The 15,024-nt window shown below is 41.1% G+C and overlaps 1 protein-coding gene across 12 annotated transcripts in view; it reads left to right on the top strand.

The window, feature by feature from the left end:
• BLTP1 (bridge-like lipid transfer protein family member 1) overlaps nt 1-15,024 on the top strand; it is a 216,124-nt gene that overhangs the window by 113,303 nt on the left and 87,797 nt on the right. For all 12 annotated transcript variants that reach the window (XM_075200283.1, XM_075200257.1, XM_075200247.1 and 9 more), the window contains exons 39-42: nt 130-282; nt 817-1,054; nt 8,398-8,546; nt 13,909-14,128. In XM_075200283.1, the coding sequence (XP_075056384.1) occupies nt 130-282; nt 817-1,054; nt 8,398-8,546; nt 13,909-14,128 (760 nt within the window). The remainder of the gene's footprint in view (nt 1-129; nt 283-816; nt 1,055-8,397; nt 8,547-13,908; nt 14,129-15,024) is intronic.

Genomic DNA, 15,024 nt, shown 5'->3' with positions numbered 1-15,024 from the left:
TGATGTAAACTTGTGCATTTGCATTAAATGAAATGCTTGCATAGTTTACGGTTTCAAAATGACACTTTTATTGTCACTGCTAACTTGTACTTGCTATTTAGGTATTATTGCTTTATATTTTTTATACAGAATAAAAGCCTTCACTTTCCCTTGCGGAGTAAGTACAATAGACTCACTAAACAAGCACGCTTCCTGCAAGAAAATCCTTCCTGTCTACTATGTAACTTGCTTCATCACTACTTACATCAAGCCAATTACTCCACCATTGAAGACGCCACCTTAGTGAGTTTTTGAGTCATCCTTTTCTAACTGATATTGTGTATAAAGATAATATTTCTGCAGAATTGTGTCTGTTTTGGTAATAAACATCATGGTGGTGCCAAGTATATTAGAGTGTGCAATGCAGCTGTAAGCTGTATGTAATTTTCTGAATATTACCTGTTATAAAGTAGATCTAAATGTACACTTTTACATGCATTTTACAGTAAACAAGTCATCCCATACTCTGAATCTTTGTAAACAAATGTGGGATAATGCTGCTGTCCTCATGGAGATATCTTGTTTATCCAGTTACTACAAATATTGTAATGAAAACAGTGCACACATGCTGATGGTGTAACATATGCACATAAGTCATTGCTGATTTCCTGGACATTGCATGACTGCAACTTAACAATAAGTAGAGGGAAATCTATAACCTGATTAGTCCCAAAGTGCCAAGTTGTCCTTTATTGTCAAACCTGATGTGAACCATATAATATTTGGACAATAGCTAGAGTATTAGCAAATTAATTGGGTTGTATTTATCTCTTACAGAGTGATGGTCTCCCTGCTCTAGTCACATTAAAGAAAGGGCTTGTTGCTCTTGCCAGGCAATGGATGAATTTTATTGTTGTTACACCTGCATTTAAAGGAGTTCGCTTGCTCAGACCGGCCCAGACACTAAAGCCTCAGAACTCGGTGAGAGACGAAGATGATTTGAATGGATTAGAGAATGGTGGAGCTTTGCAAAGTGATACCAGTGCAGATGGTGCAGAGTTTGAGTTTGATGCAGGTATGTTCTATTTATTGTCTCAATGTAGTTTAGATCCGCACCAGACCTAAAATTTTAACAGTATAAAGTGCTACCCCAATAAATTCTTCTTATATATTTCAATTTCCCATGTATCCAATAGGTGGTGCACCTCAGAGTACAGTAATTATATCAAGTCAAAACATAAAGAAATAAGGTTGTCCAATAGAGGGCACTCCAGGGACATAGGGAATTATTATAAAAAATATTAAGTTTATTGGTATGCATTAAAACTGGTCATCTCCTTTTGTATAGAAGGCAAAATATAAAAACTAAATAATGTTATTATTGCTAACATCAAAATAAGAACCTCGTATATCTATTCTCAGTGTGGATATCTAATTTTAGCACATTCATTCGATTAGTACATTCACACTATTGTGTAACATTCTATATGGCAAGCATAATAAATTATACTACATACATTCAAGGGTATGTATCTTATTTATTAATTGATATTGTAAGGATCATACACTCCTTTTTTTTTTCTGTAATCCATAAAGTGTATATATTTCAGGATTCTGATCTTTATTTCTAATATCAAGAAAAAGTGAAAGCTACAGTGGAATCGCATTTGAGATGTATGTAATAAGTCAATAATCACTTGTATTGCTTATAAAATTATTCAAGATTAAAGACTCTCTTGTTTGATCCCTCTGAGAATGAGAATTTTATAAAGCTAATCTCCCTTAGATCTGAGATAAGTTAGCCAGTAGTCAGTCATTTCACGGGTCCAGTATTCACTAGTCTCATGTTAATATAAGATCTTTCATTCATTTTTAAATCAATTCATATATTTCAATAGACTCTGCAGCTTATTTGCAGTTCCAAAAGGTATACGTAACTATAATAATATCAAAGTACCCCCATTGTTTATAATCGTATGATCCTTATAAGATATTATTTGTTAGCATGTTTCCATGGGTGTTGTCTGTTTAATCACCTTTTCAACTTAGGGTGATGGGACACACCTGTTTACCAAATTTATATACATAGCTCTTATTGCTGCATATATTGTTCACGGGAGTTGTTACACCTCCACCTATGGTATTATAGCTAGATGTAAAAGACTTCCTCTAAAGTTAAAATATTTCCTCTTAATTATTTATGCATATGTTTTCAAAATCTCCTCCCTTCTCACAAGCAGCTGCTATAGACAGTAAAATACCGTGTGCTTAGTGAGATGTGTAAGTACACTGTTTGTTCTGACCTACTATTAGAGTTTGCTACTAGCTTAATATAGTTTAAAGCGAGAACAGTGAAACTCGCGTGGGATTACAGGAGGCCACGCCAAGTCACTGCGTGACTCCCTGATAATGTCTGTCTGTCAACATCTAACCTCATATTTTTAAAATATAATGGTGAATCATAAGAGACAGTGTATTTACACGTCTCTCTTAGCACAGGATACTTTGCACTCAGTGTATGCACACAGCACTTTAAACTCAATGTATGATGGCAAACTTCACTGTAACCATCACTACTAGACTATGACTTAAGGAACTGTTATAGTCTTGTACTTGCCAGGTACTTTATCTGCAGAAGTAAGAAAATAGAACAATACTGCTCATATTGGCAAGTCATAACCCAAATCATATATTATAGTTTGGATAAATATTTTCTTTTGCAGTAGGGGGACACAGATACCCAACTTGTAGGAGTGGAAGCACTGGAGAAAAAGGAAGCTTACCCCTCCTTTCCCCTATAAACATTCTGCCCCCCCTGACCAAATTTTATATACTATGACAAGATGTTACACAACACCACCTCCGTCTGGCTGCCTTCATTGTGCGGCTACCTCACCTTTGTACTTCTGTCTCTGACTGTAGAGCCACAGCAGCCTGGTGTAAGGCAGATTTTTTTTCTACCTGCAGCTGCTTAATGGCAGTGTTGATTCCCCCAGGTGCATGGTTGTCTGGAATGAATTGCTAGTTGGAAAAGAGACTACAAGTTAAAGGATAGTGGCTGGCCCTTTCAAGATGGCAAAGGAACATAACTAATGGTCAGATGTGTGAGTCTGCAGCCACACAGGCCTTAGACCACCAATTCATGCTCCCCTCTGATCACCTTTACCTTGGTGAAGTCTATTTTTCTATTTTTTTACTCCCTTGCAGTGCTTCTTTGAATAGCTTTGATGGATTGTAATTTTTGAGGTTCATCTTTAGCTCATTTTTTGTTCCCCTTGGCATGCATGTTGAGTTAGGAAACAATGTTTTCCCCTGAGTGGTGTTCTTTGTATGAATATTTTAGTTTATCAGGGGTCTATGTCTACGGCAAGGATCTGCCAAATAATCAGACTGACTGGTATCTTCCGGAGACAGAATAAGTCAGCTCTCTTTTCAGGTTTGTCCTAGTAATCCTGAATATTGAGAATTCCAAATTCTTTTTAAGGATATCCTTATGTCTATCCCAAGTATGTTTAAATAGCTCTACTATATTAACCTCTACCACCTCTGATGGGAGGCTATTCCACTTATCCACTACCCTTTCTGTGAAGTAATTTTTCCTCAAATTTCCTCTGAACCTATATCCCTCATGTTTCAGTGCATGTTCTAATACTTCTCTTCCTTTGAAGAATGTTTCCCTCCTGTACCTTGTTAAAACCCATGATATATTTGAAAGTTTGTGTCATGCCCCTCTTTCCCTTCTCTGCTCCAAACTATACATATTAAGATCTTTTAGTTTATCCAGGTAAGCTTTGTGCTGTAGGCCATGCACCATTTTAGTTGTCCTTCTTTGTACAGGCTCTAATGTATTTATACCCTTCTGGAGATATGGCATCTAGAACTGAACATTGTATTCTAGATGACTCTATACAAATGACCAATTCAGTGGCGCAAACTCAGACAGAGGGCACTGAAGATACCAGCACCGGCCCCGCACAAGAGTCGTGCCATTTGCTTGCAAACATAGATTTGATAAAATGTACACGATCATCAAAATACATTGACCATCATATGTGCCCAGCACACTTCTTTGGAGAAGCCTCTGCAGCTAGAAGTGCTGGGGAGCAAAAAATCCGAAGAGATGCACTTTAAAGTGTAAATGTACAACCTCCTCCCACATCAGAACCACCTCTATCATTATATAAAATGTTTCTATTTATCTCCTAAAATACTGCTTGTTTTAGTCTCTTTTATATCCTAAATGAATCATTACAGTAAGGGGGGAAATTGTGTGTGCTTTTACATGTTGCATTTTTGTTTTTGTGTGTGGGGTTAAGTTTTTTTAATTTTACAAATGGAAGACACAAAAGGCTTCTTGACAAATGTATAGGGCAAAATATGCCAACTCTGAGCTGGTGCAAAATTTACATTTGCTGTGTGATAAGTCTTTGTGCTCTTTCACAAAAGCAAGGAAAAACCCAAAAAATGCTTCACCACTATAACCCACCTCTTTCTCACTTTAATAAAATCTATTCACAAAATGTAATCTGGTCTATGCATGACTTGACAAAATTAGGTGCAGTAGTGCTCCTATTTGGAAACATAGAATTTGACAGCAGAAAAGAACCTCTTGGCCCATCTAGTTCGCCCATTTTTAAACCTATGCTAATCTCAAACCCTATTTGATCCTTTATTTTTTGTAAAAATATACGTATGTCTATCCCAAGCATGTTTAAATTGTGCTACCTTTATAGGAGGCTATTCCACTTATCCACTAACCTTACTGTGAAGTAGTTTTTCCTCAGATTTCCTCTGAACCTACTTCCTTACAGTTTCAGTACATGTCCTTGTTTTCTAATATTTATCTTCCTTTGAAGAATGTTTCCATTCTGTACCTTGTTAATACCCTTGATATAATTGAAAGTTTCCATCATGTCCCCCCTTTCCTTTCTCTGCTTCAAACTGTACATAATAAGATATTTTATTCTTTCCAGTTAAGTTTTGTGCTTTAGTCCTTGCACCATTTTAGTTGCCCTTGTTTGTAGAGTCTCTAATGTATTTATATCCTTCTGGAGATATGGTCTTGAGAACTGAACTCTGTATTCTAGATGAGCTATACAGTGGCATTATTACTTCTTTCTGCTACTGATTCCTCTCCTTATGCAACCAAGCATCTGACTTGCCTTCCTCATTTCTTTGTTAAATTGCTTTTCTGCCTTTAAGTCACCTAAAATAGTGATTCCTAGATCCATTTCCTCCTCGGTAGTTTCCATGATAGTGCCATTAATACTATAATACCTTTGGATTTTTGAGACCGAAGTGTATGATTTAGCATTTTTTGGCATTAAACTATTGTTGCCACTCTCTTGACCATTCCTCTAGTCTAACAAGATCATTAATCATTTGTGTCTACCCTGTTGCATATCCTTGTGTCATCTGCAAAAAGGCATACTTTCCCTTTAATACCATTTGCAGTGTCACCAATAAAGACATTAAAAAGCACTGGTCCAAGTACAGATCCTTGGGGTACTCTAATGGTAACCCTCCCTCCTGTGAATGCACTCCATTTACTAGAACGTTTTGTTTTCTATTCTGAAACCAAGATCCTATCCATTCAACCATCTTTCTGTCCGATCCCAAGCTTTCGAGTTTATTTAACAGTCTCCAATGTGGGACAGTGTTATTAGCCTTACTATAATCTATATAAACTACATCTAGAACTTCTGAACAACCTGTTTTTTAACTCTGGCTCTACCCCGAAGAAACTCTTTCATGCCACTTAGTGGCTAAGGTAGCCTTCAACTGGGCAGAACTTGTGGAGGGTTTGCAGAATGGCACAACTAGAGTAGCGCTTTTGAAAATCTATTGAATGTCCCCTACACGTTGTAGGACCTGGCTTGGACTCCTCTTGATTAGCATTAAAAACAACAGCTAATGTGGTAGCTTACAGGCTACCATGGCTTAAGTTCTAAGTAGCAGATAATATGTACAAGAAGTATTTTTTTTTTCTGCATTTTTCAAGATAGTCCATTTTTGGGCCTGAACTGGGAAAATTTTAGATGATGCTAGCAGAGGGAAGAAGACTTTCCTGCTGCAGAACAGGCCTAAGTGTGTACTCTTGGTTCAATGGTTTATTTCATCCCTCAGGATTAATTCAGTCATATTACCAGTCCTTTAAGTTTAAGGCATGCCAGCACAGTCCAAGAAAAAGTCCTAGAAAAACATGCATGGTGAATCGAAGTACTCTGACTTCACCATTTCTTTCATACTATTGGTTGGCACCTCTGGCTTACACAAGGCTGTCTTTGACTCTTCAAGCACTCCTGGTGGTGTTCTGTTACTGACTCCTAGATTCTCGACATCAAGTTTAATAGATATTCTTCTTGGAAGTACGTACCTGGAAAATCATCTTTCCAGTTGTTCCTGGGCATTCATCTTTTCGGTAGTGGGCATTAGATAGGTCACAGAATTCTATTACAATATTTTTCTGGTGCCCAAGAGAGCATGTTTTATATGTCTTTGAATTGCCAGGCCATTTACCAAATTCCTAGAGCAGAGTCTATTCCAAATGAAATACAGTTGGTAAATGAGAAGATGAGTGAAGGGGAATGCCAGGTATTCCTGTATATCAAGAACACACATTTACATATCCCCATCTGGGAGGACCACCAGCGGTTCCACTGTTTTGCTTTCCATTGGGTGCATTTTTTTTAATTTTGTTAGTTCCCTTCCAGCCTGTGTCTCTGCAGGACTTCACCTAGGTCATGGCCTCTGTGAAAGTGCTCCTGAGTCACCAGGTACTCGTGATAGTTTCCCATCTGAACAGTGTTCTATTGAAGGCCTGATTTAGGTATGGAACATTAACAAGACCATATTCTCTCTGGTTCACTAAACTTACATGGTGGTCACGGACCTTAAATTTTACATAGTACAACAAAGTGTTTTACTTCCTCAAGGTAAGTATCTCCCGTCATGTCTCACGTTCCTCTTCCATACGATCTTAAATTAAATTATGAAACTGTATAGACTATGATCTCCAGTTCTGGAGGAGATTCATGTGTTTCCACATTCGCCTTTTCAAAATATTTTCCTGTGATTATGAAACAGGTAAAACTATAGCTCCATCCTATGCTCCAACAAGGCAATTGCATCACTGAGATGAATAAAGCCAACTCACCTAGTGGTGGGGAAGCTCTTCTTGATCTCAACTTGGCTACTTTTAATGCCAACCCCCGTGTTCATCCCCCTGATTGGTCCAGAAGTTCCCCTTGTCTTTTTTGACAGGTTGGGTACCTCCTCTCAGACAATATCTTGATGGATCCGTATGACAAGCGGGCCATATGGACTTTCAGCTTGCTCAACCTAATTCGTAAGACTTTTTTACAGTGATATGTCCTGGGTCCTCAGTATATTAAAATTGCAGAAAGGATGCCTACATATACTTTCTCCAAATTATACAAGTGTTATACTTATTATAAGTGTTTGTGGCCATCAGAGGCTGATTTTCGCATGTCCTGTATGCATCGGCTTTAGGCATTCCTCCTATCCTGTTATTGATGACTTGAAGAGATACCACTATCTGTGTCCCCCTACTGAAGAAGCAGGAAAGGGGATATTGTACTTCATTCCATTTACCTATTGCTTGTAGGGGGACTCTTTTTTTATTTTTTTTATTTTTTTTTTCCTCCTTGCTTGGCTACAAGTAAATTTGGAGCATGGGGCATTGGGGTAGAGGAGAGGTCAGATTTTTTTTGTCTTGCCTTCTACACTGTAGAGCCTTACCTGCCATCTTTTTACCTCCAACCAACAGGGAAATGGATTAAGTGTTAAGCACAAAGATTACCTTATTGTCAGTGGGTAAAATTTTAAAAAAGTCTTTGTGGAAAATGGCAACAACTTGGTTAAAGACATGTAGAAAAGTTTATTTTGCTATTTCAATGTGCAATCAGTTCAGTCAGTTTTCATCCACCAAGTCAGCTTGAAAATGTTCATAAATTGTTTTAAGACTGAATAACCTTTTAATGTATGTCAATTCATGTACAGTGAATATTTTATTTGAAGGTTGGTTTGACATGGAAAAAAATGTATAAGCTAGGAATTTACATTTTCAAGTTGGAGGAGTCTCAATTGAAGTAGCTCTATATACTATTAAAGTATTCAGATCTAGTTTGAATTTTGCTGAATAGTCACTGCCACTGTTATAACATTAACAAATGTTAAATAAAAGTTGATAAAAAAGTGTAGGTGGAATATATTGACAAGTACACAATTCACCTAGGGTATACATTAAACAGAATTTGAACAAACAGATATTTTGTTTAGGAATTGGGTGTTGTGCAATAACATTATTCAGTTTTTCTAGTTTTACAAAAGTCTGTTCTATGTTTCATTAGAGATTTTTTTTCTGTATTAACTTGTTCTATATATACTCTATTGTAGCTACTATCAGTGAACATACCATGTTGCTCGAAGGGACCAATACCAGGCCTCCCCCTACAGGTGTTTCTTCTGGGCCTGTTAGTGGGGCTGAAATTATGAGGAAGTTATCAAAATCTCACGCTCACAGTGATTCTGCTTTGAAGATTAAAGTAAGTGTTTCTGCTTTTTAGACTGCAACCTTTCCACTCTTACCCAATCCACTGGTATGGACTCAAGAATCCATTTTGAGTTGCCCCATGCTAGAATATAAAAAGTCACACCTATATATGAAATTCCCCATCCCCAACATACCTGTATAATTCTTCAAGATAAAAGCTTTTAAAAATCACTCTACATCTGATAAGTTGTAAACCTTCTATCCGTGTACTAACCTAGGTGTTAATAGTTCAAATGTTCAATTCCATAAGAGGACATTTCTTCTTACAGCTGCAGGAAATGGCAGGTGTGCCCTTGTGTTTTCTGACATTACTGTCTCCCTGCGCTACTGGAGAAGGGTCATGTGAAGTCACTGCAGCAGCACTAAATTAGAGAGTATATATTGAGCCAAACTGATGTGCTGATTATATTGTGTGATTTTTACCCTCTCAGGAGAGGTCATATGTTAATAAATCTGGTGTGCCTAACTTTGCTGTCAATAGCATCAAATGAGATTAAAGCCCAATGCCCACAGCACTTATTTCCCCCTATATATGAAATCTGTTCTGCAGTGAACTCCAAAAGTATCATATATATGTGAGCAATTTATTAGAGCAAATATATTGATTTCTCTTTCATCCAATCTGGGGACACTGCTTACTATGGGTTGTGTGAGGGGAGGAGGAGTTTGGCACTTAACTAGTTAACTCTGTGAGCTGCTGACAGACCTCCCCCCCCCCCCCCCCACCCCTACAACCTCCTCATAATCTTCAGTTTTTGTTGAGTGCCCAAAGGAGTTGGGCTTACTTTTGTTGTTCAGTGAATTTTCACTGTTTGTAGATTCATTTACTGAGATTTTCTTTTATTTCTTTAGTTATTCCTACAAAGGTGTGCTCTGTCCTCACAGAGCACACTCGTTACATAGAAGCAGCTGTCAGACTGCCAGTGAGAGCCAGACGGCTCCCATCGGCAGTTGGAAAGTTTTTATTTCTAATAGCGCTTCTGTGCGGTGTGACATGCGGCTTATATAAGCCGCTGTCACACTGATTATTGCAGGTTACCGGCGCTGCCACGGGGCAGAAAACGCCGGTCATATTGGACTATTCCAAGTCCCCTCCTCAGAAAAGGAACTTGGTATTTGTCTTTAAGACGGCAGGACGAGCATGGAGCGGCAATTACGGCTTATATAGAAGCAGTAAATCGCTCTTGTCAGTCATTGCTTTTTTGGCAGCAGGTGTAGGATGGGGAGAGCTGAGATAATAGAGCTCCCCCGTCTGCAGAGGAAAAGTGGACTTGCCCGAGGTGCCAAATCTTCCCGGGAAAAGAGACATCAGCTCCTTTGGAAGCATAGCAGAGCTGCTGGTGGACTTCTCCTTCTCCTGTTTGCTTAGCCCTGAAAGGCTAAGTACCAAAATCGTTTTTCTATGTATTCCCTATTCTATAGATAAATCAGTTATTATTGTCTGCTTATGTCTTGTGTGTTTGCCTGTTTACATTTTTGTGCTGTACTGTTACCTCAAAATGTCTGACAAGGGTAAAGCACCTCATGCTAAATATTATACTTGGTTCAAATGTAAGGCTAAATTAACCACTGAACAGCAGGACCCGTGGGCGCTCTGTTCTGACTGCGGAGGGGCTTCCATGGCGGCGCAGCCACAAACTAACGCCTTATCCATCACGGAAACACCAGCGTGGGCGCCCGCCCTGACGCAGGGGGTTACCTTATTGGTTCAACTGCATTCTAAACCCACAGAAATTCCAGCGGTTGCTGCGGTACTCCCATCAACCTCTGGAACAATAGCCCCTCTTATTTCAGGGGTGATCACGGGGACTACCGAGTCCGTTGTTTCCGGACTGTGGGGCATCCCTCTGCATTGCCATCTCAAACCCCCCTTATGGGAGAGCCGGCTTGGTCTACATCATTAGTCAGAGGTCTAGATTGGTTAAACCGGTTTTTGGAGACCCCAAGACAGTTACCTAGAAAGAAGAGGCACAGATCCTCTAACCCCCTTCTGTCCCTCTCTGATTCGGAGAGATCCTCAGAAGAGGAGGGTGAGGATTTAGAAGATTCCGATTCCGCACAGGCGGACCCAGAGGAGTCTCCCAGATATAAGGGGATTTGAAAGAGATCGCAGAAGCATCTTGGAAACAACCTGAACGTAGGTTTGTTATTCCAAGAAGGAACCTGTCTTTATACCCTCTACAAGTGGATGATGTAGTCCGTTGAGAACAGGTCCCAAGGGTGGATACAACAGTGGCACGCTTAGTTCGCTACACTACGTTCCCTATTCCAGGAACAGCTTCCTTGCACGACCCCACTGACCGTAAGATAGAGGCTTTCTTAAAGTTCATCTACTCGGCAGCAGGTACTTCATTCAGACCCACGTTTTCATCAGCATGGGTCGCCAGTGATGTGGAAACATGGGCTGACCTGTTGGCTACAGCTTTGCAAGATTCTGACTTGCTTCCGCTTGCCCTGCAGCTTAAGGAGGCTTCAGGGTACGTTTATGAGGCTGCTCAGAACGCAGCTTCTATTTCCTCCTTTGTCTTCGCAACAGCTGTTGCGGCTAGGAGGGCCTTGTGGCTGAGGTCCTGGGATGTGGACACTGAATCTAAAAAGTCTTTGGAGTCCCTCCCTTATTCCAGTGGAGTGTTATTTGGCCCTTAATGGGATTCCATCATTTCCCAGGCTACAGGAGGCAAAAGTACTTTTTCCCTGTCAGTGTTCCAAGGCCTAGGACTCTTAGGTTTGGTTCATTTAGACAACCCTTGTGATGGGTTGTCTGGCCCCATCTGGTAGGGGCCAGACACTCTGGTCCAGTGCTTCTGGCACCAGGGGACACTCGCTCCCAGGTAGATCTTCCTCCTCCACAAGCCGCTCCACAGCATGACGCCCCCCCCCCTTGTTAGCGGGGGTGGGAGGACATCTGCTACTGTTAGGGGATCAGTGTGCAAAGTCCTTGGAGGACAGTTGGATTCCTGGGATCATGACAAGAGGTGACATAATAGACCTAGCGGTCCCAGCCCCTCGGAGGTTCTCTGCAACCAGCTTGCCCCGCCATCCACAAAGAAGACAAGCAATGCTTCACTGTGTTGCTTCTCTTCTTTCGCAAAGAGTTATCATAGAGGTTCCGGAAGACCAAAGGAGCAAGGGTTCTACTCCAACCTCTTTTTGGTCCAAAAGCCGGATGGCTCCTTCCACCCCATCTTAAACCTAAAGCAGTTGAACCTTCACCTGCAGGTAGTCAGATTTCAAATGGAATCCCTGAGGTCTGTTATGAACGGACTGGAGGCAAATCGGTTCATGGCGTCAATAGATATCGGGGACACCTACCTCTACGTTCCTATCTGGAAGACACATCAGGCTCTTCTCAGATTCACGGTAGGATCTGCTCACTATCAGTTCAGGGCTCTTCCATTAGGCCTGGCGACTGCACCAATGGTGTTTTCAAAGATTATGGAGGTAATGGCGGCTTATCTTCATTCCAGAGGTGTGCAGTTCGACGACTTACTAATCAAGGCTGCCTCGGTTCACCGGCTCCAACAACATATTCAGCTTGCCATCAGGATTCTGGAGAGGCATGGCTGGCTCATAAACCCGCCCAAAATCCCAGTTAACTCCTTGCCAGAGAATGACTTTTCTGGGACTTATAATGGATACCAACAGTCAGAGAATTTTCCTTCCAAAGGACAAGATACGGTCCTTGCGGGACTCGGCAATTCGAGTTTTGTTTTGTCCTGCCGGAGACCGTCTGTCCTCCTGTGCATGCGCTTACTAGGGAAGATGGTGTTGACCTTCCAGACTCTCCTTTATGGCCGAATCCATTCTCTGTGCTTCCAGTGGGATCTCCTAAAGAAATGGTCGGGATCCCATCAGATGGTAGATAGTCCGGCAGGACCTTTGCCCCTTGGCCTTGGATCTTAGTATCCACAGAAGCCAGCCTTCGGGGGTGGGGAGCTGTGGCCCTTCATCTCAGGAGACCTCTCTCCACATTAATATATTGGAACTAAAAGCCATGTTAAAAGCCTTGCAGGGAGCACAGTTCATCTTTCAAGGTTTACCGGTCCATCTTCAATCCTACAATGCCACGGCAGTGGCGTACATCAACAGACAAGGAGGCACCAGGAGTGCAAGAGCAATGGAGGTGACGTGTCAGATTTTCACCTGGGCCGAAAACCACGTCCCCACCATTTCAGCAGTCTTTATACCTTATTTGGTGTTTCATGATGATAGAGCAGTTCTCAGAACGGTTCTTTCTGCCAAAAGTAGTTTCCGGTTTTCATGTAAACCAGGAAATAGTGGTTCCGGTGTTCACGGACGACCCACAAGGGCCTGGAACAGGATCTATGAAATTTCTGGATGTGGTTAGAGCTCTCCGAATCTATGTCCAGAGAACATCAAAGATTTGCCGCACAGATTCCTTGTTTATTTTATATGACTTTTCAAAACGTAGTTGGCCGGCCTCCAAGCAATCTATTGCTAGATGGCTTACGTTGACTATTAAGCAGGCTTATATCAATGCTAACTGACCTGTGCCAGATCGTATTGTTGCCCATTCTACCTGTTCTGAGGGGGCATCTTGGACTGCGTGGAATGGGGCCTCAGCGGACCAGTTATGGGCAGCCACCTGGTCCTCGGTCCATATCTTTACTAAATTTTACCAATTCAATGTCTTTGCGTCGACAGACGCCAGTTTTGGCCGTAGTGCTCTACGTGCCGGGCTGTCAGAGCGGTCCCTCCCTTCAAGGGGGTTGCTTTAGAAAGTCCCCATGGTAAGCAGTGTCCCCCAGATTGGATGAAAGAGAAAAGAGGATTTTTATACTCACGATAAATCCGTTTCTCTGATTCCATCTGGAGGACACTGCGTTCCCTTCCTTCTGCTCTTCTGCTGTATGTTCTTTGGTTGATTGGTCTATCTTTGGGGCTTTATAATTAAACTGAAGACTACAAGGGGGGTTGTGGGGGGGAGGGGTTTGTCAGAAGCTCACAGAGTTAACTAGTTAATTGCCAAACTCTTCCTCCCCCCACATAACCCATGGTAAGCAATGTCCCCCAGATGGAATCAGAGAAACGGATTTATCGTGAGTATAAAAATCCTCTTATGTGTGTTTTCAATGTTTCTGTATAGTGATGTATAGTGTGTTTGTTATACGGCTACAGGGATTGGTTTAATGACCACCCACCTGCTACAGAGTAGCAGTACTTGTTCTGCTCTTTTCAATTAACATGTCATCGACACATCAGCTGCAATGCTCACAGGGGAGTCCTGGTCCCTAGGCACAGATTAATTCTTGATAAATGAAATGATAGCTGTTTTATCCATTTTGTCAAATTCATTTGTTCTGTAGTGAAGTTATGGTCACTTTGTTTTTAAGGGGATCCATCCATACCAGTCTCTGAGTTACACCAGTGGAGACACTGCAAATGATTCTCCTGCACACATCAGCAGATCTGGAATGCCTGTTAAAGAAAGTCCAAGGAAAGAGAGTCTTCTCAGCTACTTGACTGGGAGTTTCCCTAGTCTACATAATTTGCTGGAGGGGACTCCACAAAGAAATGCTACAACTGTTAAAACAAATTCTCTTACAAGAACAGGTATTCAATGATTTATTTTTTTTAGTTTGTTTATTTATATTCTTTTCCATATTGTACAGTTAATCATATACTGTAATCCCAATATATACTTATATATAATAATACTATATATTACTAATATATACTTATAGTGTTAATCTAACTGGTCCAAAAGGTGTTTCTCTCTGAAGAAGTCATTCTGTGCCTGCGTGACTCCAGATTTGTTGACACTGTGAAGTGGGCATTTTCAACATGACCGCCGCCCGGTGGTAATCGTATTAACCATCGCTCCGACACCCACTTGCCCTACAAAAACAAAAAGACGAAAGTGTTAAAAAACTATGTGACTATTGATAGACTTGCCTTTACAGCGACTCCGAAACTAAGCGATGCGCCACAATGCTGACCGCAAGTCATTTCTAATGAAGAGGTGTCCGGCAGTACAGTTTCTTGTCATTGTGACTTGGATTACCTTTAAATTTAAAGCAGCAATTTCAAGCTACCGCAGGTTAAGTGTTTAAACACTTAACTCGACATTGCCACTTTAAATTTAAAGGAATCCAAGTCATGATGACAGGAAACTGTACTGCCGGACACCTCTTCATTAGAAATGACTTGCAGTCAGCATTGTGATGCATCGCTTAGCTGCGGAGTCGCTGTAAAGGTAAGTCTTTCAATAGTCACATAGTTTTAGCTTTTTAACACTTTCGTCTTTTTTTTGTAGGGCAAGTGGGTGTCAGGTTTTTCAATACCGAAAAACCGTACCCCACCCCCGCCGTCTTAGGAGCCGCAGGTTATAACATTCACCCCATGCTCCCAGTGGAGTTCAGAGGGGTGTTTGGGATGGCACTCCCTGAATCTGTCAGAGTTTAATAACTGGTCATGTGGCACCCCGTGTGCCACTAAGGGCAAGGGAG

This window comes from Mixophyes fleayi, chromosome 1, assembly GCF_038048845.1.
Source record: "Mixophyes fleayi isolate aMixFle1 chromosome 1, aMixFle1.hap1, whole genome shotgun sequence".
Classification (NCBI taxonomy): Eukaryota; Metazoa; Chordata; class Amphibia; order Anura; family Limnodynastidae; genus Mixophyes; species Mixophyes fleayi.
Note: the sequence above shows the minus strand (reverse complement) of the source record. Positions and strands in the feature narration are given on the sequence as shown.